Genomic DNA, 23,181 nt, shown 5'->3' with positions numbered 1-23,181 from the left:
CCCCCCCCCCCCCCCCCCCCCCCCCCCCCCCTTCTCCCTCCTCTCCTCCTCCTCCTGCTTTGCTATTATTTTTCACACGTCGACACTGTGCTTCTACACCTGCGAGACATCTCCATCACAGTTCCTTGATCGTCTTGATATTCCGACCGCACATTTCTCCCTTTCCACCATGGCACCAATCGCCATCGAGACGCCCAACGTGGCGGAGAACTTCCATGACCACAAGGACGGCCTGGCCTTGGAGGCTACATCAGACGCCATCGATGAGGTCAACGTCCTCAAGGCCGCCATGCGTGTCAAGAACGGCACTGCGACGCAAGAAGAAGTCGACATTTACGAAAAGTCGCAATTCGACGCCGACAAGGACAAGACCCAGTTCCGACAGTACGAAGATGCATGCGACCGTGTCAAGAACTTCTACCGGGAGCAACACGAGAAGCAAACCGTTGCCTACAACCTCAAAGCACGCAACGACTTCAAATCCAAGACACGTGCCGAAATGACCATCTGGCAAGCCATGGAAAAACTCAACACCCTCATCGACGAATCCGACCCCGACACATCTCTCAGTCAAATCGAGCACCTGCTCCAATCCGCCGAGGCCATTCGCCGAGACGGAAAGCCCAAGTGGTTCCAACTCACCGGCCTGATCCACGATCTCGGCAAACTCCTCTTCTTCTACGACGCCCAAGGGCAATGGGACGTCGTCGGGGACACCTTCCCCGTCGGCTGCCGCTTCGACGACTCCATCATCTACCCGGGCACATTCGAGCACAACCCGGACAGCAAAGACCCCATTTACAGCACCGAACACGGCATCTACCGTCCGGGCTGCGGCATGGATAATGTCATGCTCAGCTGGGGCCACGACGAATACCTGTACCACATTTGCAAAGAACAGAGCACCCTTCCCGATGAGGCCTTGGCCATGATTCGTTACCATTCCTTCTACCCTTGGCACAGCGCCGGTGGCTACCGATGGATGATGGACGATGATAAAGACGAGAAGATGTTGCAGGCCGTCAAGGCGTTCAATCCTTATGATCTCTATAGCAAGAGTGATGGTATCCCCGATGAGAAGGAACTTAAGACATACTATATGGAGCTCATCAATACTTACTTTCCCCCGCGAGAGGGTGAGACGGAGAGGGTGATTCGATGGTAGAGGAGATGATGATCCATCATCATCATCTGGGGGAAAAGGATGAAATGCATTTTATAATGTCTTTTTCTTCTTGGCCCTTCTTCTTCTTCTTCTTCTTCATCTTCTTCTGCTGCTGCTGCGGCATTTAAGTTGGGGCTTTGTGGCGTTTTGGATGGGTTTCTTCTTATCTCCCCCCGCAAAAAAATAAAATTTCAGGGCGGTTGAGATGGATTATGGATGATGATGATGATGATGGGTTCGGCGTAAAAGAAGAGGAAGAGGAAGAGGAAGAGGAAATAAAGAAGAAGAGTTAGAAGCTTGAGAGCTTTCCTTCTATAATGAATTTACGAATTTTCTTTCTTCTTCACACAGCCCCTTTTACACATACCGTACCATGCCTCCCTCCCTCCATCTCTTCTCGTCTCCCTCTCTCTTCCCGTCTCCCTCTCTCTTCTTCTTTTCTCCCTCTCTCTTCTTCTTTTCTCGTCTCTCCCTCTCCCCCTCTCTCTATCTCTTCTCGTCTCTCCCTATCCATCTCCCTCTTTCCCCTCCTCATCTTTCATTCAACCCATTCCCCTTCCTGTCCATCATCTCACTCACTTAATGTACTTACCCTGCCGATAAGAAAAAAGAAAAAGAAAAGAACACACACAAAACTAACATATCTTACCTACCAATCTACCCACCTTGTCAGACATTGTTCTCGCTCCTCCCTGCTTCTTTTCTTTTTTTTCCCTTCTTTTCTTACCTATCTCTTTCTTTCTTGCCCACTTCTTACTTCTCTCAAATCGTAAATCGTAAATCGTAAATCGTAAATCCCATCCTCCTCCTCCTCCTCCTCCTCCTCCGAAGAACAAGAGAAAACTACTAAGATAAAATCATTAAGATAAAATACATACCTGAATATAAAGCTCAAAGCTCAGTATAGTATAGTAAAAGTTCATAAGTTCGTAAGTTACCTTAGTAATAGGATTTGCGATACCTACCTAGTGAATATTGGATCAGAATTACGACACGTTATATATAACGAACACATACATACCTTACACATACAGGTATACACACACACTCTCTCTCTCTTCCTTTATACATACCAAAGACCAAAAACACTAGGCACCTACCTGAACCTGATTTATCCCCCGCCCTCTTTCTTTTTACTCTACCTTCTTCATTATCTTCACTATAGTAGGTACCTGTACACTCTCAAGAACTGGGCGGACACTTACTCTTTTCTTGCCGATAAGAGGAAAAAAATCAGAGTCGGGAATTTCAAATTTGCTACGTACCTTCGTTTCACGTGCGTAACTACCTGTTATCTTCTTCTCCTAGTGCGCTACATGTACACTAATCATCATTTCTCCATTGATGAGAGGCAAGATGGGCTGCTGGATGTTTCTCAGGTATCCTGCTGCCTCAATCCCTCCTTATTCATACACATCATGGATAAAGGAAAAAAAAAGGAGCACTCCAACGTTGTTGCTTGGTGCGGACATCACAACAAGCTAAAGCTACACAGCAGCAACAAAAAGTCGCCAGCCCCAGGCCTCCTCGATTTCCGTCTTGGCCACAAGCACAGCGCCTGCGGGATGCATCGACTATTCCTCCTCGGATTCGCTCTCATCGCCAGAAGTGTCCGCGTCAGCCCGACCAGCTGCGAAGCCCATGTTGTTGGGACTGCCGCCGCTACCAGCACCGCCTTCACCTTGGAATCGAGCGAGTTGCTTCTCGATATTATCGATGACCTTTTGCTGCTCGTCTTTGCCCATGGGCTTGTGTTTCTTCCGCTTGCCACCGCCACTCTTGGCGCCACGCCGCTCTCCCGGCTCGAAATCATCGTCGTCTGCACCAGCGCCGTCGTCTGGGGTCACAGCGCGAGCCTTTTTGCGTGGGTTGCCAAAGATGCCCCGAACAAACGTCAAGAGCATGGCCTGAACATTGTTGGGTAGATCGTCAATCTCGAGTTCCATTTCTTCTTGCTCGGCATACTTTTGGCAATTGGACGTGATGATTTGTGTCAGCTGCTCGACTTGAGCCGCATTCATCTTACCGACCGCCTCGGATATCTCCTGCTTCTCCTCATACGTGACGTCCCTGGCTCCCTTTTTGGCCTTCGTCTTGGGCGCTGGTGCTGGCTTCGACTTGGGAGCAGGTGCTGCACTACTCTTCTTGCTGTGGCTCTTCGCTGCCTTTGCCTTCTTCGGCTTGGGCGGCTGACCTAACCCGGCAAGGGCGTTCTGCATATCTGCGAGTTGCTTCTGCAACGCCAATATAGTCTGAGCAGCATCTTGCGGCTGCTCTTCCTCCTCATCTTCTTCCTCCTCGGCACTCTCTTCGTCGTCAGAAGCAGAGGCGACACGTGCCTGGCGTTGCTTCTTCTCCCACTTCTCTTTCTCGCGCCACAAAGATTCAAATTCGCGCTGAAGCTGAATGCCCATATCGCGCACTGGATTTCCGTTGGGATTGAAGGCGAGGCAGTTGCTAATCATGAGGTCAAAGTCCTTCTTAACTTCCGAAGCTCGACTATATTGGCCGTTCTTGAGCTTTTGCGTCATGGTCCCCAGATCCATGGGGTTCTTGACGATCTGGCGATAGTGCGGAATATTCAACGCCACGGGATCCACGGGCGTCAAGAAAACGGTAGCAAGAGCCGCATACTTGGGTCCTCGAATCTTGTCCAAGACATCTTCGGCAAATTTCAACTCCAGTTGGTGCTCCTTGCGCTTGGGTTTGGCGTAAGCGAGCTCTCGCGCGGGCGGCGGCTTGATGACACGCGCAGGGCGATTCGTGGTGGACTCTCGACGGATCTGCGGTGTGCCGTCAGGCTGAAGGGCGAATGGTTCCGACGTTCCCGTTATCGCGGGCGTGGGTGCAGGATGTGCAGAGCGCGACTCTCGTCGGGCCAGAGCTGGTGGTTTGGGCGAAGCCTTCTTCGGCTGAGCCTTGGCTGGAGCCGGCTGATTGGCGCTTGGGACAGTTTCCATCATTTTCCTAAAATATGCTTCCATCGCCATACCAGCCTGGGTCACGGCGTGACCCGGACCATTGAACGTTTGCGTGTTGTGGATGATCAGGTTGAAATCGTCTGCAAAATCCTGAACGGTCCCATACTTTCCGCCCTTCAATTTCTGCTCCATCGTGCCTAGATCCATGGGATGTTTGATGATTTCTGTGTACGAAGGGATGTTAAGCGCTATCGGATCGACACGGTGAAGAAAGGGAAGGGAGTTTTTGGTCTTCTTCAGATTCTTCATCTTCTCTTGCAAGAAGCGTGATTGTGCCTGAGTCATGGGCTGAGTGCTATACTTTGTCGTCGATGCGGAGGCCAGTGATCGTGGTGCAACGGGAGGATCTGCAGCGGCCTTCACTTCTGTTCCGACCGGCTTGCTGCCGGAATCCGTGGCCTTTGGTTCGACGTCTGCAGCAGGATCGCTCGATGCCACAGGCGGGGCCTGTACATTTGCGCTTGTTACTTCTTCTGCAGGCTGCTTCACATCCACAACATCAGTCTTGGGTTCTGGGTCCAGTTCCACTTTGGTTTGTACGGGCGCAGGTGCTGGGTTGACATTTGCATCTGCGCTGGCCTCTACTGCAGCTGCACCAAGCTCTTCTTGTCCCGTCTCGTTGATTCTCGTCCGCTTCGCAGCGCGCTCTTCTTCCTCAGCATCACCATCCTCTTCCTCTCGTGGCCGTACAAGGCTCGACTCCGAGGTTGCAGACACCGGCGCAAGGTCTTCGTCAGGCTTGGATTGCGCAACGATTACATTGGTAGGCTCCACCACGGAGTCAGTCGCGGAATGTGACGCAGGCTGTGCAGTTTTGACGGGCTCAACAGGATCCTGGACCACATCCGGTGTCGCGTCCTGAACAATTGCAGTTGATTCTGGCAACACGACTTCCTCAACCGAAGTCATGACCACATCGCCATTGGAATCGGAGGTGACCGCTGGCTCATCGTCAGGTGGAGGAGTGGGATGCGAAGTCGGCGCATCTTTGGGCATGAAATCCGAGACGGGTGTGATGCCTGGCGCGACATGCTCTATTGGTTTGGGTTCAGTTGCGACGGTTTCGGTGTCCATCGTTTCCGTCGGCGCATCGGCTTTCTCGACCAGGTTCGAATCGACTTTTGATATCGCAGCGTTTCCTTCGAAGGCATCGGAGTTTGCGGTGTCGGTCATGGTATGGTCGCCATCACTGTGAGAAGTCAGAGGCATAAGCGGCGCGAAGTGAGACGACGATACAGCGATGCTAATACTACTACTGCTACTACTTCTTTCTTCACTTCTGCCATTTTTCATCTTCACTTTCTTTGCAATGACGCGCTGCTGCCACGGCGACGTGATGGGGACGATGAGGGGATGATTGACGACTTACCCATTGGTGAGTGACTTTTCATTGTGCGCGACGGTGTTGTCCACCGGCTGCGCGACCTCGGAAGCCATATTGGGAGCGACGCGATCAAGGTTCCAGTCGGATTGGCGCAAAGGATTGATACGCGTGCTACGTGTCCTGGCCGCGTCGCGTGATGTCGAGGAAGGCGCAAAGATAAAGAAACACGTCAATGATGCGATGCGCGCACGCGACAGTCAGGCAGCGGCAGGGGTGTGAGGTGGGGCGGGTTGTTTGGTTTTTTTTTTTCGATGGCGGGCGATGTTTCTTTCGAAGCTTGCGGCTCTGTGGCGCCTGCGGAACTTCGAAAGGCGATCAAGTTGTTTAGAAGAAATAGTAAAGAGGGTGATTCGAGAGGCCGCTAGGGTCGGTTCGGTCCGCCGAGCTGTTCCGCGCACCTGACTGGCTGAGCGCTTTTGGGCCGGAAGCCGCTGCCTGCTGGAGCCACAATAATGATGAGTAGTCGCCACCAGACAGGACGCGCGCGCGGTATGTACTAGATGGCGCCAGCGTTGGGGGGAATAGTCGTATTCGCGGTGTGTGCGGTTGGGCGTATGCAGGCAGACAGACAGGTGGCAGGAAAGCGGGCCCAGCGAGTAAAGAGGTGGTAGGAGGTGGTGGTAAGTAGGGTGGTTAGGTGGTCGTAGTGTTTACTCGCGCTATGCCCGCGAGGTGTCGATGTGGTGCAAAAGTGACTAGCGCCCGATGCATAGATGCCTGAGGAGAGGGTGTAGTAGAGGGTAAGGTAAGGTAGGTGGTAGTAGAGGGTAGAGGAGGTGGGAGGGTGCGGGGGTGCGACAGCGGAGGGAAGTTGATGTGGTCAGCACGTTCTGTCGGCGAAAAAAAGGACAAAAAGCAGTTCAGGTGCGGTGCAAGAATCAGGTAATCGTCCAAGTCCAGCTGGGCCAGGACTCAGGAGGAAGACGGAGGAGACGGAGCGGGAGGACAATCATTCTCAAGAGTCAGCAGCGCACGACGGCCCTTTTGAAAAGGCGTCCACGCAAGGTCCGGCCTCTCCCCGGCATGCGTCTTGATTGGGCCTGTGGACCCCCTGAACACCAGGCTACGGCTTCAAATTTCGCACACAGCTCCCAGCCACCGCCGTTCCCAGCAAAGAGCATGACGATCGGCGACGTGGTGGACGCTGGACAGCTGGATAAATGATGGACGCGGGATGGTGGACGCTGGACGCTGGACACCTGAACACTTGGGGAGGAGGCCGTGCTGTGAGATAGTCGTGTGTAAACGGCCACGAACGATGGTGGTGAGAACTTGCTTTGTCTCCGTTTCGTGCGTGAAACAGGTCCATGATGCACAATCGTGACATCGCACTACCTCTTGGCGTCGCAAGCAAATAGGTAATTCTGCTGATCTGATCGTGGTGGCCTCAGGTCCGAGAGTCCGAGGCCGGGGGACCTGTCACTTACATAATGTATCGAAAGGGTAAGGTGCCGTAGCCAAGATTTCGTCGATAACAGCACATAAAGAAAAAAAAAAAGCTTCGCGACTGGGAGCCGAATCAGCGAGCTCAACCACAGCAGCACTTCTCCGTCTGTATCATCCTGCGCGCACTGGAGAGACATGTCATCACTATGAGTACCACCACTAAGCGCCCACGACAACGGCAAGCAGGGCCTCGCTCTGCCTCCCCGCCGCCGCCCTCATCAAAGCGACTGAAGGCCTCTCACAATGTCGCCTCACCTGGACTCGCATTTTTGGTCGATGAGCAGACGAGGCCGGGTAAAAAGCTGGACGCCAAATTGACCAATGGCGTGCCGAGGTCAGGAGCCAACAGAGTGGACGAATCTCATGCCCTCGCTGCGGGAGAGAGCACCGAGGGCGTGGAGGACGAGCAGCAGCACAAGCAGAGTGAAGTAATCAGCATTTCCAGCGCAGACGAATCGAGCGACTTGGAGGATGAGGAGGAGCAGGAAGTAGACGCTGCTCCGCAAGATGGAGCACTCACCAATGGCCATGCGGATGACGAGCAGGCTGCCGCTGGGGACGAAGACATGGACATGGCCGACGCGGAACCCACAGATGAAACCACATTTGGTGACATGCTGCAGGCACGACACCCGATACCAATCGACGTTCAAAAGTCACTGCAATTGAATCACGGCCCTTCTGGAAGTCTCGTGCCCACGGATGGAAGGCAATTAATACAACCACCCACTGCCGGCTCTCTGGGCACAGTTTTGACACAGGCACTGAAGACCAATGACAAAGATTTGCTCGAAAGCTGTTTTGCTATGCCTGATGTAAGCGCCATCCGTGCCACCATCCAACGCCAGCAGTCGCCTCAAATCGCCACCCTTCTACAGCGCATCGCAGAGCGGATACACAAGAGACCGGGACGCGCGGGAAGACTCATGATCTGGATACAGTGGTCTCTGGTGACACATGGAGGCTACCTCGCAAACCAGCCGGAGCTCATGAAGAAGTTGAAAGCATTGGCTCAGGTCACCCGTGAGCGCGCAAACGGTCTGCAGCCACTTCTGCATCTCAAAGGGAAACTCGATCTGCTCAGTGCACAGCTCGAAGCGAGAAGGAACATGCAAGCACAGTCTCGTGCTGTCAATGCAGACGATATGGATGACGAGCAGGGCGTGCTCTACATCGATGGGCAAAACACTGCCTGGTCCAGTGATGACGAGGATGAAGCGGGAGATTTGGTGGGCAAGACGACTAAACGTCTGCCGGGAGCAAACCACGACACCGTATCAGGTGATTCGGATCTGCCCAATGGGTTCATCAACGGCGTGGAAGACGACACGTCCGCCGACGAAGACGAAGAGCGACATGGCGGTCTTGTCGACGACGAGGCCGAGGAAGGCACGAGCGACGAGGAAGATTCGGACGAGGAAGCACCTAGCGTTGCCTCTTCGGATGACGATGACGAAGACAGTTCCGAAGGCGATGAGAGCGAGGTCGAGGCTGTCCGGCCGAAAAATCTGAACCGCAAAAGATGAAGACGTCATCACGGGCGGTATCTGTCATTTCTCTCCGGGCGTTTCATGATGGTATTGGGGAACAACTACAAACTACTGTGCATGCATTAAGCTGAGGAGAAGACGAGGGAGGCAGAGGACTGTACAGCTCGTTTTGTATAGGATGCCCAAACACTGAGATATACTCACTACGTCTTTTGGAAAGCATAGCGAGGCGCACATAGGAAGAAGGGATCAATCCAATGTTGCTCTCGATGCCCAGATTCACACTTTCATGCCGTAGCAGAGTGAATATCTTGCTGATGAAGACAAAATAGAATCAATCACATGCACACAAGGGCTGTGTCTGTCCCAGTGCCACCTCTTCTGTAGAAAAATCAGCACAAACTGACCGTCGCGATACTGCTTGTCGAGGCTTCGGAGATGTGATGTTCCATCATCCAGAACATGTGAGATACCACAATAAATCAAGCAGTGCATACAGTACCATCGAGGCGGACTATGAAGAATAATGTAGGAGAAGGAAGAAGAACATCAGCTCATTGAATTTCGAAATCGACGAGAGGTAAAGACATCGTGACTGGAAAGGCCTCCATCCATGAAGACCGGTTAGTAAGTACAAGTACCTGGTATCTTGACACTAAACGCCTCGCCTTAGCATTAGGTAGACTTTCGAATTCCAAGACCAGGTTTTATTGTTGCTCATCAGCAAAGCAGGTGGATGTTTTATTTGCGTATATCTCATCTTCAAACTACCTACCTAGGTAGTCCTTGTCGCGTAGGAGGTAGTAAAATAGGCATCATCCGTTTTTGCGCATGTACATTGGGTTATCTTCAGGCGGGTACATGTACCTTTTCTTTGCATAAGGTAGGTATAGTGACATAGACGACAATTTAAGCTTGGGTCTTCGGTCCTCGGAGAACGGAGAAGATGCAACGACGACGCCCAAAAAAGACACATACATTGGATGGATCTGGTATAGCATCGAAGATGCTTGTTCTGCAGTCCTGCTTGCAGTGGTCAAGAAGAGTAACTACCTGGTAGATACATTACCTTCTTCTATTCTTGAAGCGGTGTGGGCATGTTGGCATCGCCATTTGCGTGCTTTGCTTTTTTTTCTGTTTTTTGGTTTGTTTTATGTGATTTTGCCTTCTTGATGTACATAACCTATCTGTAAGGTAGTGTGAGACTGTGAGTTGTTCTCGACCGATCGATCTACAAGGGCTGTCGACAATATACTTCTTCTACTACCAACCTACGCGGGCTTGCTGACGTCGAGTGCGTCCACGGCCCTCCGTTCATCCCCGACCAACGGACATCTCTGGGATACATGCTCATATGCATGTACTGGTCACATTCTTGCACACACTGCCCATATACCTTGCAGAGCGAGCGCTGTAGCAGTGGCTGGAGACGGGGTAGGTACCGATCATCATCATCATCATCATATCACTTACTGTTGACCGCGGGCGAGCATTCCCACCCACCACCATACACATACCTACTACACTCGCACACCACGTCGGGAGAAAGAGAGAGAGGGAAGCACAGCAGAAAGAAAGAAAGAAATATGACGTTACATCTGAATCTGCCAGGCTCGCACCACCGCAGCGCCGAACAGCAAGCGCAGCTCCGAGAGGCACGACGGTTGCTGCGAGATAAGATCCGAAATGACTGGGAATATCCGCCACTGCCGGCCTGGAAGTCGAGTGGGCGGCACGAGGCAGCGAACAGCGCAGCAACAGAGGAACTGAACGTCGAAGATCGCATCGCGGGCTTTCGATTCCACGCTCCGAGCACCCCGGACCGCGCGAATGGAGTGGTGGGCGAGGCATTGGGACTGGGCTTTGAGCCGATCGAGTGGAGGGAACGAGAGGATTCCGATGTCTCTGAAACCGAGTCGGAAGTGGCAGCGATGACACCTGCGCACACCACATCATCATCGAGCAAGAGCAAAGTGGAAACGTACAAATTCGACGCTCCGGATAGCGTGGGCCCACAGCTGCACAGCCGTCAGCAGGCGCGCAAGCGGAAACGATGGCAGGCTGTGCACGAAGAAATGGAATGGAATGACGGCTTGGCGCACTGGACCAGGCGGAGAGATGTGTGGTGCTGTGCTCGAGAGACACGAGACGTGCGACTCCTGGAAGGCAGCAGTGGTAGCGGACTTGCAGACCACGCGCCGCCAGCGAGAGGAATCGTGCATATTGAGGTCGATTCCGGGTCTGCCTCTGGGGGATCGACTCCACGAACGTCCACTTCTTCTTCTGTCGAAGCGCATGTGTCCAGTACGCCCGCTTCAACACCGTCCGGGTCGCCCGATGTCACCGGAGCAGCAGCAGGATCAACAGCAGGGACCTCACTGCGCTCGAGTCCCGCAACGATACCTTTGGACGTTCTAGTACCTATAGCACCAGCACTCCTACCCAAACGTAAGTCCAGTCATCCTTTCCACTGAAGAAAAACTCCCCCAAAATCACTACTAACTCTCCACCCTCAATTTAATTTCCAGACCCCATCCGCAAACGCATCAACCACGACATGTATCCCGAAATCTACAACAAAATCATTCTGCAATCCCGCACGCCCTCGGTTCCAATCAACTTGCTCACGCTGCTCCGTGCGCTGGTGCAAGGCTGGAAAGACGATGGCGAATGGCCGCCCAAACCGGGTGTGCTCGAAAAGTCGTTTACCACGCGGAGGAAACGAGGGGGTAGTGGAGGGGGAGGGGGAGAGGGGAGTTTGAAGTCGGGGGTGAAAGCGGTGGGGAGGGTGTTGAGATTGACGAGTAGTGGTGGTGGTGGTGGTGGTGTACCTTCTTGAACAAACATATCAAGGTTTGGAAGGTTCCATATGTAAATGAAAGGATGTGGATGGATGATGAGCATGGATTGGATTGGTTGGTTTGTTTGGCTGTACAGCGTTTACAGTCTGTTCTTGTTCATGAATTGAGGTTTCCCCTTTATGTTATGGCGATGCAGCTATTTGAGTCTTGTGATATACACTCAAAAAGAAATCTACGCAAATGGCTTTGTAGGTTTCCATCAACATTTCTTTCCTCTCCCCTCCACCCCTCTCTTGATTTCCAATTCTTATCCCACTTCATATGCCCAAAAAGAAATCTGTTCTTCAGATTTGTTCTCCTCTGGCTTTTGGCTTCTTCTTCTTCTTCTTCTTTGGTGGTCATGACATGTCGTGAAAATTAATAAAGGTACAAAGGCGTCGGTCTCGCCTCATCATGTTACAAAACATACGTGCATCTCAGTATATCAACTCGTCTCAACCGAGCTCGAGGAAACAAACACATATGAACTTCAAGTACGCAATGCCCGAGCAGCAGCCGCAGCCCTCTCTTCCGAACTACGTCGATACAGATCCAAAAGCTCGAGACCATCTTGCTCGATGAAAACCTGGATGGTGTGCGTAGTGCGCGCAGAGCCTTGCGTCATACTCCTCCCGACAGTTCTGGTGCTGGTGGTCATTTCTCGCAAGGAGTCCCGACGTGGTGGTGGCATTATGGGTACATCGTGTCCGTGTTCCTGTTCGTTTGCGTATCTCTCTCCAAAGGTGGTAGCGACTGGAGTGGGAGGGTTGGCCGCCAGCGGCGCTAAAATGGGGAGTTCCTTTTTCGGAGTCCCGCGGTATGGTATCATTGGTGTGAAGGGTTTAGGGAAACTCTCCAGTTGGGCAGTGAGGTCTGTGATGACTGGAGACCCTACATCGGCTATTGCCGTTGTTGACGTACCTGTAGGGTAGACTGGCAGAAGCGAAAGTGCTTTACCCGAAGCGGAATTGATCGGGCGAACTTCAACGTTGACGTTGGGAGCTCTTTGTTTTGTGGAGCTCACATCGGAGACGCCGATCGAGTGCGCAAATTTGGAAACCAGAGCAGGGAAATTGCTCTTGGGAGGGTCCGAGAGACCTTCATGGGACTCACGCTCGATCGCTGGCCGCTCTTCATTTTTCCTCCGCGCGCTACTTTCGTATGTGCCAGACTGCGGAGGAGTGTACGTGGTGGGCGCCAATATGAGCCCTTTATCGGCATCCTCATGCCGCTGCGAGAGAGCAGTTTCTCGTGGACGCACCCAATTTGCAGGAATCTCAATTCCTCCTGGAATGGTCTCTGAGGGCACATCCGCTGCGTCGTTCTGGAAAGATGATAAAGACAGTCGATGTTTCAGGCTTGCAGTCTCGCTCGTGAATGAGAGAGTTCTCAGGAAACTAGACTGAGTGGAGCGATCGGCGAAAAATGTCTCTCTCCTGCTGTCTGGCGTCGATTGACCTGTGAGAGCATATGGGCTCTCGCTCTCTGTTGAGGGGGCGACAGAGGACTTTCGGGGCTCCATTGCCATCGATGCGATCATGACAGCTATGTTGTCACCGGGCGGCTTGGTCTCGTGCGTCGTTTGAGCGATGAGAGCAGATATTGCCTCTTCCTTTCGACAATCCAAGGACTTCAATTTTGCAAAGCATATATCCATAGATGAGCCCACGGAAGCGAGCGACAGCTGATCGTTCAGGAGCGAGTTCCGATGTTCTGTGTCCGTCCTTTGCTCCTTCAGTTTTTCAATGATCCCACTTGACAACCTCTGGCGTTCCATTCGCAGACTAGCATAACGCGTGTGCAATGCATCGCACTGTTGGCTCAAATCTTTCAAAGTGGCAACTGGATCTGTGACTCCCATGGGGGAACCGCATGGGTCTAATGTCTCGGCTGGAATGGCTCCATGGAGCACTCCCGATTCGGAGCCTGATGAACGTTCTTTGGCTGATTGACCGAGATTGTCTGCAGACGGACTCGGATTCCGCAGCGCGGCAACCTTGGCTCTTGCAATGGCTAGCGCGGTCTTTGCGTCAGGTCTGATAAGCGACTCGGATGGGGCAGCCTCATCATTGGCATATCGCTTCTGGTTCCCCACGTTCTCGCGAGAGTGCTCGCGAATGGCATCGGCTATGCCCTGTCGATCGTCTGTTGGTGACACCCGCGCAGGGGATAGATTTTGAGCGGCAGGCGGGACCTGGAAACGAGAATGTGGCACTTTACTCGAAAAGCCGCGGTGGTCTGCCATGCTTGTTGACGGCATGGGAGGAGGACTTTCGGGCGTGCGTTCACTCCTCAAGCGGTCTGCACTTTTGTGCGACCTGAGCTCTACACTGGAAGCATTCAAAGGCGTATTGGCATATATATTTGGTACTCCAGGGAGCCGAGAAACCGCGGGCTCGGGCGAGACCGTAGAATGTATCGCTCCGGCGGTTTTCGGGCGCATTGGCGAAGAACCGTAGCTGTTGAGACTTCGTTTAGTAGATGATTCTTCTCGTGGAAAGATCTTGGGCCAGAAGTTGCGCCGTGTACGACTGGCAGGAGTGGCGTGTGATTCTGGCGCTCTGATAACTGGCATAGCTGGAGGCTCGAGCGGATGCTGCTGCGTGAGCGGTGACACCGGACAGTCGGACGCAAGATCAAGGCGAGGTTGATGGCCTTGAGTCACAGGGGACCTAGAAACATGATTTTCGCCCTTTTGGTGATGTCTTGCAGACTTCGGAGGCGGGGGAGGTGGACGCTCGATTGTGTCTTTTGTCACTGTTATGCGAAGATTAGGCCTGGATCGTCTCGAACCGAGGGCGCCGCCAGAGGACGATGAGGCCATTTCTGTAGGCTGGGGAGCAGGAGAGCGTACGACATGGTCAGGAGCTGAGGGGGAGTTGCCATTTCCATAGCGTGGATTGCCAATAGCTGCACGGCCAGGTCCATTTGCGGTGGGAGATGGTTCAGGAGCGCTAGTGGTTCGCATGTGGTCGCTTTCCGCCCCGACCGGTTGCTTGCATCCGAGAGAATTCGCGGCAGCACTATCGACTTCTCGCACACTCTGCAAAGTCTTGATGTCCGGCAAGCTCCCCTGCCGAAGCGCAGTGGTCGAAGAAGATCCGGTTGCGAGCAAGTTCGCGTGCGAAGGTGTCGCACCTGCCTTTTTGGGACCCTTCTCGATGGAGGATGATCGACCACGGCAGGCGCCGCTGGCTCTCCTTCGGTTGTCCCTTTGAAGGGTGACAGGCGACGCTGGCGGTGTTGGCTCGACGGTAGGAAATAATCGATAGGAGGGTGCTGCTTTCCGAGCTGGTCCCGGATCCCGTGAGCTGTGGGAGCTGGAGGGCGCGGGAGATTCCATGATACCTGTAGTGATGATGGATGAGGATGATGATAACGATGAGGTTGGTGGTAGTGGTGGTGGCGGTCGTGGTGGCGGTGGTTATGTTCATAGGTTGGTGGTGATTGGCAGTGCGACTGTTGCCTCCCTCGGTCGCTCAGATGATCCAGTGCATGGTGTGATGGTTGCAATCGAGAAGCCCTCAGCCCGCCGAGAGCAGAGAGCAGAGAGCAGCAGGCCAGCAGCAGGGGAGGTGGGACAGGCGGAGATAGGACAGGCGGAGGGAGGGAAGGACGGAGGGAGGGACTCGAGAGGTGTTTGTGAGTACGACGAACGTTTACCTCAGGTAATGGTCGGCAGTGGAGGGAAGTCAATCGTGGGCGTGGACATTGGGGAGGACCATGCTACATCTACCTTAGGTACTTGCTACTATCACTCGTGCGTAGGTGGGAGGCCCTCAGGGCATCGGCGTCTTGATTCTTAACAGTCTCGGCATGTCGCTGGGGCCGGAGTCTCCTGGCTGTCATGCACCAGCCCACAAGCCCAGAGGCACTACGGCCACTACCACACTACTATCTCCTACCTCCTAGACCACTTCACGTTCGCTTCCATGATTGCTTTTATTGGGGAACAGGGTGGTGGCACACCCATTGCCCTTCTGCCCTGTGCTTTTGTCGCGGCTAGCAGAAGCTTGTCGCTTGGCACCGCACCGAGGCCACCGAAGGCACACTAGTCGGCACCAGCGCCCATGACCGTCGTCGCCATCGGGAGACGGGCACCACGACGCTATTATCCTCAATTCCACTATGTATCTGATGTATAGGTTAGGTTGTACTGTGTAATGATCAATATACCTCCTGTCAGGGCAGGGAGAACCTGCTGTTGTTCTTGTCGCCCGTTCGAGCATCGCATCTTCTCTGTTTGCAAAAATCACATCTCGATCCCATCGGCCGCCGCATCATCATCATCATCCCCCCATCCTCATCATGAGACTGCCGTTTGCGATTTGACTTCTCGCCATCGGTGTGAGAAGCCGTCTCGCTGGACATGCACGAGTCTCCACCCCGGGCACCGGATGCCGCTCCGGCCCGTCGAGTCATGTTTGGCACAGGGACCCTGTCTATCACACGAGTCCTGATATACCACCTATTTTAGTGCCGAAATGAAGGCAGTCCTGCCCGAGCAACCACCTCCAGTACCTTACAGCTATCGGACCAGGATCTCGAGAGACTGCTATAATGGATGACCTTGCCAACGCCAGATCTCGACTACCGTCTCGCCCTGGCTCTCTCGGACTGGTGCTCGCTGCTTGGGGCTGGTCTGCCGGATGAAACCTGCCTCCTACACCCTTCCCTCCCTCCCCCCGAGAGGCAGCTCTCCAGCAGTGGCGGGCCGCACTGCATGAAAAAAACACCCCCAACTCCTGAACATCACATCAGATTCGACCCCTCCAGTGCCTCGCGTACCGCATTTTCTCTACCATTCTCATGGAGAAGTGTGCCAATCCAACGTGCTGTCAAACAGAGCTGTGTCTTCCGCGCCGGCTCTTGCTGCTGCCTCACAGGCTGGGGGGCGATGAGCCCTCATGCGGCATGTGATGTGATCGTGGTCCGGTTGTGGTCTCCGGAGGCCAGCCTCTGTACCACGCATTCGTTATGATCAGGGCATTCCCAGATTTGTCGCCATTCGATTGCCACTGTACTGCTGGCGTGCATGATATGATGTTGACACATGTCGCATCTGCTTACCGAGCAAGGCCGCATGTAGCCATCTCCTCTACATGTGCGTGAGTGTTCTCGATCCGGCCTCCACGCAGGCAGCGATGATCTCAAGTCGACTTAAAGGACTCTGTAAATGCGAGGCATACCTAGCTTATCGTCGCTGGTAAAAGAGGATCTCACTGTCTGAGGTGTAGTAGTGATTAGGTATTGAGTGAGGGGCCGAAGGCTAAAATAACACGAATACGAGTACGGCACTGCTATACAACTGACATCATTATCTACATGTACAGGTAGTGATCGAGCACCTATAGAACCATACAGGTACATACATGTAGATGAGCTATCTTGAGCTTGTAGGACATCTCATTTGCGCTTTTCGAGATTGATTGCAGACGGGAAGGTTTCCAAACAACCACGAACTTTTGCTTTTGACGAGTGACGAGTGACGAGGCCTACAGCACTCTGAAACCAATGAGGCTATTCTGGACTCTGGATGCAGTCAGGTAGTGAACTAGCGGCGTTACAGAGTGCAAGTTTCATAATAATAGCAGATAACGCGCCTGGTCCCCCGGGCGGCCGGGCCAGCCAGTAGACATACCTACACAAGAATCGCGGGCTCATTGTTCACGGTCGTCGGTCGTGCCCTTCCTCACATACATGTACTTGCACCCACAAGGCGAATACATACGAGACATCGAAAACCTTGAATACAGGCTACAGAATGTGATGAGGCTGATTTCTACCGCATGTCACAGTCACGGCAGTGGCTTGTTGATGAGGGTATTTGATCTCAGGTCCGAATACCTTGCGACGGCCAAGTACCTGGTAACAAACTGTCCCCATCGTTTGGATTGGCTAGCCTACTTGGAATCCTCAGTTGCCCATCCTGTTGGCTCCAGTCCCAATCCTCACAGTAGCAGGCACAATATCCGTCCTCTCCACCGCAGCCCAAATCGCAGTCACAGCACCGACAGCACTAATCACAGCCCGAGCCAAATTGACAGTAGCCCATTTGTCCACCAAGCCATGGACACTGTCCTCGCCGACCGACTTCTCCCTGACGTCTGCGCTGGTGAGCGTCCTCGCCTTCTCCTCCAGTTTCTTATTAATAGGCTCGCCGAGAAGGAAAGTGAACGGAAGCAGAGAGAGGAGCAGGCTGGAAGATGTGGTGTACATGATAGCAGGTTTCGTCCAGGTTTCATCTCTGTAGGCGAGAAAGGCAAAGATGCCGCTGGAGAAGACGCTGATCAAGGGCGCGACGAGCTTGTCAGAATCGTAGAGGGTCTTCCACTGCTTGGCCAGGAGGGAGGGGCTCTCGGCGCGCATGAGAGCTGGTACCGCGCTGAAGCTGGCGCTGAATGTCTTTCCTAGAGAGCAGAGGAGTCAGAGAGGTCTGACGAGTGTAGATGGTAAGTGTATTCTGTATGTCATAGGTACATGTACATACCAGCTAGGAAAGCAGATGCCGTCAGACCTAGGACCTGAGCAGTGCGCAGGCCTGCTGGTAGATCGTCTGTATAGAAGGGTCGGGTGGTCATCTTGGCGGTTTCTGGTCAAGTCTCTGATGCAGAGTCGGCACGCTGAAGTGTTTGGGAGAAGGTGAAGACGGGGGAAAGTCAAGATGGCACAGGTTCTGGGGGGTGTTGTTATGTATCACAACGTGAACGTACATGTACCTCCAGCTACCTCCTACCTCCTACCTCATACTGTCAGGTAGTACCTCCTACCTTACTCTTACCATTGAAGTGGCATCCGCTCTCTCCCTTGCGGGCAGTGTCACATGCAAGTGACATCACCCGAACCTGCTTTTGCGACCCATTCGAGCCTTACCTACATTACCTACCTCCTACCTGGGTACTTCACAAGGAGCGTTTGCTGAAGTGCTGTTGTTGTTCCAAGCGAGGTCGGGTATGCGCTAATGATAATGCGCTCCTTAAGGAGGTACCTGACCTACATATAGCTGACGGATGCTCTTGAGGGCCTGAGGTGTCTGTCGGCGAGATCATACATGTCGATCCTAACTCCCATCAGTGCTGCTTGCAGCATGCTTGGCCTAAGAAGGTTTCGACTAGACTACTGGTTGCCATAGCAAGACCTAGCTGCCCAGCCACTGTTTACGTGTTTACGCACCTCTCCAGTTTTCACCTGAAGCGCTGGCCCGGCCATGAGTCCCTACATGTACCTTACTGTCGCGTAGCGAGCAGCGCTGTCGGTGGGCAAGCAATAATAGGCATGTAGTCCTGCACACCATCTTCTAGCTGCAGCACAATTGATTGCCATTCATTGATTGAGGGAATCGAGGACGGTGAGGTACGCCCAGACAACATGTGTGATGGCGCGTACCCGACGTGTCAGCATTCAGTAAATGATGTTGGTGCCACCGGGGAATATCCCATAGGTTGAACAGAACAAGGAGTCAAAGTGTGCTGCTAGGCCCAGCAGTAGTCTGTTGATATGAAAAGAGACCAGCTTTCCTTCTTGTGAACATGTTGCTTGAAAGACTGCCATACCTTACCTATCCTGTTACGCGTGAACTGCTGTTCCTCCGTTCTACCTGTCATTGCTTCCCGCGTACCGTACTCGGCACTCATCGGTGGCGTCGAGTCTAGTCCACTTTTCTCGAGACCAGAAGACACACTGAACCCCTCTGAATACCTACCTCCTACCGTACTTTACCTTCTCTCGCCAGACGGGACGACATGTGTTGAGCGGCATTCTTCTGGTGCCCAGGTGTGATTGTGAATTTCGGTTGTGATTGTGATTGTTGTGAGGCTTGCAGGGTTTCGACACAGCAACCATAACCTTGCCGGCGTGACAACCGCAATTAGGTGTCAACGCACTTTCGTCAGGTCTGCAGCAACTGGCCTCACCGAGTCACCGACAGACACAACAACAACGACAACGCGGAGAGCACGGATGGAACACGCACGTCGCCAGCGAAGGACGCTTCCCACTCGCAACCATCACCGATAGCCCCAACTTCCATCGCGAACTGGACCACTGGTTCAAAGCAACGACAAAAACGGCCCAGGGTACCCTGTGTAAACAGTCCTACTCATGGACGAACCACCTCCACCACCGCCGCCACCTCATGGCGCAAACCCCCGGCCACCGGGCGGTGGCCTCCCAGATGGCAACTACGACATCTTCATCATCCCTCCGCACTCCGCCGGCTCCGGTTTTCTCTACTTACCTTCGATGCAACCTCATCGAAACAGCTTTCTTGCTGGCGTAGCATCCACTCTGCTGGCCGTCGGTCTCTACACGCTCGTCACTCCCGTCATCAAGCAGTGGCTACTCCTGATAGCAGCCGGCGGAGCGGGCGTGGGTGTGTCAGTCCTGGTGCTGGTCGTTGGCGTGATAGCATGGGCTCTGGGCAAGTCACAAGCAGGGAGCAGCTCCAGCTCGAATTCGGAAAATGGTGGAAGCGCTGGTGGTAATGGCCCCCATCAGCGCTCAAAGTACACGGGGCCGCCACCAAATAGCTGGCAACAAGCTCCTCCTCCTCCTCCTCCTCCTCCGCCGCCGCAGCCTGAGTACAACGCTCCGCCCCCGCCGAGGCCCGAGTATCATGCTCCGCCACCGCCACCGCCGAGGCCCGAGTATCATGCTCCACCACCGCCACAGCCGGAGTATCACGCTCCTCCACCGCCGCGGCCTGAGTATCATACCTCACCACCGCCACAGCCTGCGTATCAAGCTCCACCGCCACCAAAACCCGAATACCAGGCTCCACCGCCTCCTCCACCTCAGCCAGAGCCGCCCAAAGCAGCACCCAAACCGGAACTTAAACCGGAACCCAAACCGGAACCTAAGCCGGCACCCAAACCGATGCCTAAAGCGAATGAGACCAAAACCGCATGGGAGAAGGCTCGAGAGGAAACGCGGAAACGAGAGGAGGAGCGACGGCGAGCAGAGGAGCTCAAGAAGAAGCGAGAGGAGGCGCAGAAATTGCGTGAGGAAGCAGAGCGAGCAGCAAAAGCAAAAGCGGAAAAGGAGAAATGGGAGCAGGCGCGTGCTCGAGAGAAGGAAACACGAGAACGAGAAGCCCGAGAACGAATTGCGCGTGAGAGGGAGGCGCGTGTGAAGGAGCAGAGAGAGAAGGAGCAGAAGGAGCGTCAGGCGCGAGAAGAAGCCGAAAAGAAGAAGGCGGATTGGGAGAAGGCCAAGTTGGCCGAGAAGGAAAGAGCAGAACGCATACGAGCAGCTGCAGCGGCGGCGGCCAGTGTTCGCTCTACTCCCACCAAAACACCTACCGCGCCTTCGGTATACGAGAGGCCGACAGCGAAGTCGCACGCTGGTACAGAGACGACGTACTCGTATCGTCCATATGAAAAGGCCAAATCCGCTGCCTTTACTTCGTCGGCATCTTCCATATCTGGCTTGAGCGAGAGCAGCTATGCACAGAGTGTTAGTACCGCTCGTACGACTCCTCCGCCGTCCATGAGAGGGCCTTACACGACCACCGATCCCAACAAGATTCAGATCAGGGCTGTATACCTGTTCAGCGATAGCTCCCCGACAAAGCCACTATCTCAGCTCGTGGCCAATGAAGGACCCGTGACTGATGGGCTGATTCTTCATATCAAGACCGAGGGCTTGTTCATCGACGATGACGTTCGTGAAGTGCCCCAGCGCGAGTGGGATGTGAAGGCCTGGACATTGAAGGTGGTCGAAGATGGTGTGACCAAGGCTCAAGGCGGTGCTTTGCACGTCCTTCGAGCGACGACGAGAGATACCGAGAACAAGAGGTATACTTTTGTGTTGGATGAGACGGAAGCGTGGAAAGTGGCCGTGGGACTGCAGCGCCTCAAGGCTGGAAGTCAAGTGAGAGCACTGGATCTGCGTGGCATGAAGGAAGCCGAAGTCAGACGAGTGTTGGGAGGTCTCGGATGGGTTTGAAGGATGGACTCAATTCTGGATTGGAATGTGGGCTTTGTAGAATGATGCATGATGGAATGAAGCTGCGGCATTCAGCGGAGGGCGTTTACGTTATGGGTGAGCGATTTCTTGATTCCCCGGTGTGTTCATCGACTAGGACCAATCGTCCTTGGAAGAGAACACTTTGTGTATAGTGAGTGTTGTATATACCCGACGACGAAGCAACGTTTGAATCATTCAATCATCGAACACTTTCATGCCTTGAAACAGTGAAGAATAGCTCGTGCGCTAAATGTTGAGGAATGTAGTCTGTTCTACTTGATATAAATGAGTCTGTCTGAAGTGTCACTCACGTTGGGGGGTATCTCATCTCGAATCATCATCTTGTCATATATTTTTTTTTTAAATCACCCTGGAATTCTCGCTCTTTCGGATGTTCTATTCAGGCATCCCGGCACAAATAAGTACTGAAGCTCGAACTTTCCACCCTATAAGAAGTTTCCTGCCGAATAATCATCTGGTCTGAATCATCGCTTTTCTTGCGCGAAATGTATAAATCATGATGCGGGAATTTCTTTCTTCTGGTACTACTGTTGTTGTTCTTCCCTGTACTTTCGGGAGCGTCTCCGCGCACGTGCACGCTGTATTCGAATTGGGACTCGGGTCGTAATCGTGGGCGGTCGCTGTTAAGTGGCGGTGGTGGTGGTGGTTGTTGTTGTTGTTGCTGCTCGGTTTGGGATTTGGTCATGGATCGGAGCTGGAGACTGGCACCTTGTGATCTGCTCTCGGAGTGCGAGACTGTGGTGTTGCCGTACATGGTCAAGACCCCGCGAGACATGAAGGCCCAGAGGAAGGTGCGCAGGCAGGGGAAGCTGGCAGAGATTAGGGAAAAGCCGAGGTGGACTTCTTGCCATGCGACCACGGGCGAGATGGAGATGCTGTTGCCGCCGCCGTGAAGGAAGTTGAAGTACGAGACGGTCGTGGCAATGGAGAATGCGATGACAATCAGTCGGAACATGTACACGAATATCACGATTCGCTTCTTCGAGGCCTTGAGCTGGTTCTTGCTGATGAACCAGATGGGCATGGCGAGGATGATCAGCTCAGTCAGGCAGTCCCAGACGGTGATGACCGCCCAACGAGCCGTCTACCAGTACGATTAGTGAGTGTGTGCAACCAACTAACCCATCTTCCGCAGCGATTTTTGCATCTCACATTTGCATCGCAGACGGCGTCTACACGTGCGACCAAGGTCTCGTCTGGGCGACATCCTGCAGAGCTCAGAAGAATTCCGGCGATTCCATATAGCACTATCATGGCATATGCGATGCCGAAGAGAACTTTTTCCTTATAAATATCGCCAGAAAAGATTCGGCGGGTGAAGACGATGATGGACAGCTTCGATAGGCAGTGCGCCGCAAAGAATGCAATCCTCGAGCCAAAATACACCTGCAAATGGTGTGAATCCCAGTCAGTGCCTCGATCTCATGATATCGCCATGACCCGATATTTACGACTCGGTATGATGGTGGATCCCGTACCCTTGCAGCAAAGCTCAAATCAGAGGAGGATATGGCAATCGATGCGATACCCAAGCCCTTTGCGATGGCGTGGAACAGCATTCCCCAGTGCACGACGCTCGCCATGTACCCAGCTCCCAGGACCAGATCGTCCCACCACAGCATATCCCATTTTCCAACAAATCGCGCCGCCAGACACAGGACGCTGTAGACGAAGGACAGGAAGCTCGCTACCCACAGCCAAGCCCGCACATCGATCGCAGTCGGGGTGACAAAGCCGGAGTTCATCGTGCGATCAGCGGATCAGAGGACGGCATGAGGGTAGAGAGCGCAGAGCAGAAGAATAATGGGAGTGGATCAACGGCGGCGAGAACCACGCTCTCGCGGCGGCGGCGGCGGCGGTGGTGGTAATGGTCGTGACGGGGGGCGGC

General features: G+C 53.5%; 8 protein-coding genes across 8 annotated transcripts; 4 read left to right on the top strand and 4 right to left on the bottom strand.

Annotated features, from left to right (window-relative positions):
- The first annotated feature begins 33 nt into the window (after window positions 1-33).
- SEPMUDRAFT_145735 (inositol oxygenase) lies at window positions 34-1,489 on the top strand. Its single transcript, XM_016903236.1, has one exon. The coding sequence runs from the start codon at window positions 170-172 to the stop codon at window positions 1,163-1,165; it is 996 nt and encodes a 331-aa protein (XP_016764623.1). The 5' UTR covers window positions 34-169; the 3' UTR covers window positions 1,166-1,489.
- A 914-nt stretch (window positions 1,490-2,403) lies between these two features.
- Window positions 2,404-6,692, bottom strand: SEPMUDRAFT_145734 (Bromodomain-containing protein). The gene is made up of 2 exons (XM_016903235.1): window positions 5,516-6,692; window positions 2,404-5,335 (listed from the first exon to the last, which is right to left on the bottom strand). Exons 1-2 carry the CDS (start codon window positions 5,581-5,583, stop codon window positions 2,740-2,742), a joined length of 2,664 nt encoding a protein of 887 aa, XP_016764622.1. The 5' UTR covers window positions 5,584-6,692; the 3' UTR covers window positions 2,404-2,739.
- Window positions 6,693-7,068: 376 nt separating this feature from the next.
- On the top strand, window positions 7,069-8,801 carry SEPMUDRAFT_145733 (NUC189-domain-containing protein). Its single transcript, XM_016903234.1, has one exon. It carries the CDS (start codon window positions 7,123-7,125, stop codon window positions 8,500-8,502), a length of 1,380 nt encoding a protein of 459 aa, XP_016764621.1. The 5' UTR covers window positions 7,069-7,122; the 3' UTR covers window positions 8,503-8,801.
- Window positions 8,802-9,676: 875 nt separating this feature from the next.
- On the bottom strand, window positions 9,677-14,702 carry SEPMUDRAFT_122015 (uncharacterized protein). Its single transcript, XM_016901743.1, has 2 exons — window positions 10,995-14,702; window positions 9,677-10,914 (listed from the first exon to the last, which is right to left on the bottom strand). Exon 1 carries the CDS (start codon window positions 14,647-14,649, stop codon window positions 11,797-11,799), a length of 2,853 nt encoding a protein of 950 aa, XP_016764619.1. The 5' UTR covers window positions 14,650-14,702; the 3' UTR covers window positions 9,677-10,914; window positions 10,995-11,796.
- On the top strand, window positions 10,053-11,305 carry SEPMUDRAFT_112543 (uncharacterized protein; the record flags this gene model as incomplete). Its single annotated transcript, XM_016900985.1, has 2 exons — window positions 10,053-10,914; window positions 10,995-11,305. 2 exons carry the CDS (start codon window positions 10,053-10,055, stop codon window positions 11,303-11,305), a joined length of 1,173 nt encoding a protein of 390 aa, XP_016764620.1.
- Window positions 14,703-17,041: 2,339 nt separating the features above from the next.
- SEPMUDRAFT_145732 (uncharacterized protein) lies at window positions 17,042-17,977 on the bottom strand. Its single transcript, XM_016903233.1, has 2 exons — window positions 17,797-17,977; window positions 17,042-17,716 (listed from the first exon to the last, which is right to left on the bottom strand). Exons 1-2 carry the CDS (start codon window positions 17,885-17,887, stop codon window positions 17,223-17,225), a joined length of 585 nt encoding a protein of 194 aa, XP_016764618.1. The 5' UTR covers window positions 17,888-17,977; the 3' UTR covers window positions 17,042-17,222.
- Window positions 17,978-18,909: 932 nt separating this feature from the next.
- On the top strand, window positions 18,910-21,453 carry SEPMUDRAFT_145731 (uncharacterized protein). The gene has a single exon (XM_016903232.1). The coding sequence runs from the start codon at window positions 19,407-19,409 to the stop codon at window positions 21,249-21,251; it is 1,845 nt and encodes a 614-aa protein (XP_016764617.1). The 5' UTR covers window positions 18,910-19,406; the 3' UTR covers window positions 21,252-21,453.
- A 64-nt stretch (window positions 21,454-21,517) lies between these two features.
- SEPMUDRAFT_145730 (uncharacterized protein) lies at window positions 21,518-23,089 on the bottom strand. The gene is made up of 3 exons (XM_016903231.1): window positions 22,772-23,089; window positions 22,446-22,679; window positions 21,518-22,377 (listed from the first exon to the last, which is right to left on the bottom strand). Exons 1-3 carry the CDS (start codon window positions 23,036-23,038, stop codon window positions 21,673-21,675), a joined length of 1,206 nt encoding a protein of 401 aa, XP_016764616.1. The 5' UTR covers window positions 23,039-23,089; the 3' UTR covers window positions 21,518-21,672.
- Between the last annotated feature and the right edge of the window lie 92 nt (window positions 23,090-23,181).

The sequence above is a fragment of the Sphaerulina musiva genome (assembly GCF_000320565.1).
Source record: "Sphaerulina musiva SO2202 unplaced genomic scaffold SEPMUscaffold_1, whole genome shotgun sequence".
Classification (NCBI taxonomy): Eukaryota; Fungi; Ascomycota; class Dothideomycetes; order Mycosphaerellales; family Mycosphaerellaceae; genus Sphaerulina; species Sphaerulina musiva.
This window is presented reverse-complemented; position numbering and strand designations above follow the sequence as displayed.

Excerpts from the sequence above, each read along its gene's own strand:
- SEPMUDRAFT_145735 (XM_016903236.1), top strand. The coding sequence starts at position 170 with ATGGCACCAATCGCCATCGAGACGCCCAACGTGGCGGAGAACTTCCAT.
- SEPMUDRAFT_145734 (XM_016903235.1), bottom strand. The coding sequence starts at position 5,583 with ATGGCTTCCGAGGTCGCGCAGCCGGTGGACAACACCGTCGCGCACAAT. Across the intron at positions 5,336-5,515 it reads GAAAAGTCACTCACCAATGG|TGATGGCGACCATACCATGA; the intron begins GTAAGTCGTCAA and ends GACTTCTCACAG.
- SEPMUDRAFT_145733 (XM_016903234.1), top strand. The coding sequence starts at position 7,123 with ATGAGTACCACCACTAAGCGCCCACGACAACGGCAAGCAGGGCCTCGC.
- SEPMUDRAFT_122015 (XM_016901743.1), bottom strand. The coding sequence starts at position 14,649 with ATGGAATCTCCCGCGCCCTCCAGCTCCCACAGCTCACGGGATCCGGGA.
- SEPMUDRAFT_145732 (XM_016903233.1), bottom strand. The coding sequence starts at position 17,887 with ATGACCACCCGACCCTTCTATACAGACGATCTACCAGCAGGCCTGCGC. Across the intron at positions 17,717-17,796 it reads GGCATCTGCTTTCCTAGCTG|GAAAGACATTCAGCGCCAGC; the intron begins GTATGTACATGT and ends TCTGCTCTCTAG.
- SEPMUDRAFT_145731 (XM_016903232.1), top strand. The coding sequence starts at position 19,407 with ATGGACGAACCACCTCCACCACCGCCGCCACCTCATGGCGCAAACCCC.
- SEPMUDRAFT_145730 (XM_016903231.1), bottom strand. The coding sequence starts at position 23,038 with ATGAACTCCGGCTTTGTCACCCCGACTGCGATCGATGTGCGGGCTTGG. Across the intron at positions 22,680-22,771 it reads ATTTGAGCTTTGCTGCAAGG|GTGTATTTTGGCTCGAGGAT; the intron begins GTACGGGATCCA and ends CACCATTTGCAG. Across the intron at positions 22,378-22,445 it reads ACGCCGTCTGCGATGCAAAT|ACGGCTCGTTGGGCGGTCAT; the intron begins GTGAGATGCAAA and ends TCGTACTGGTAG.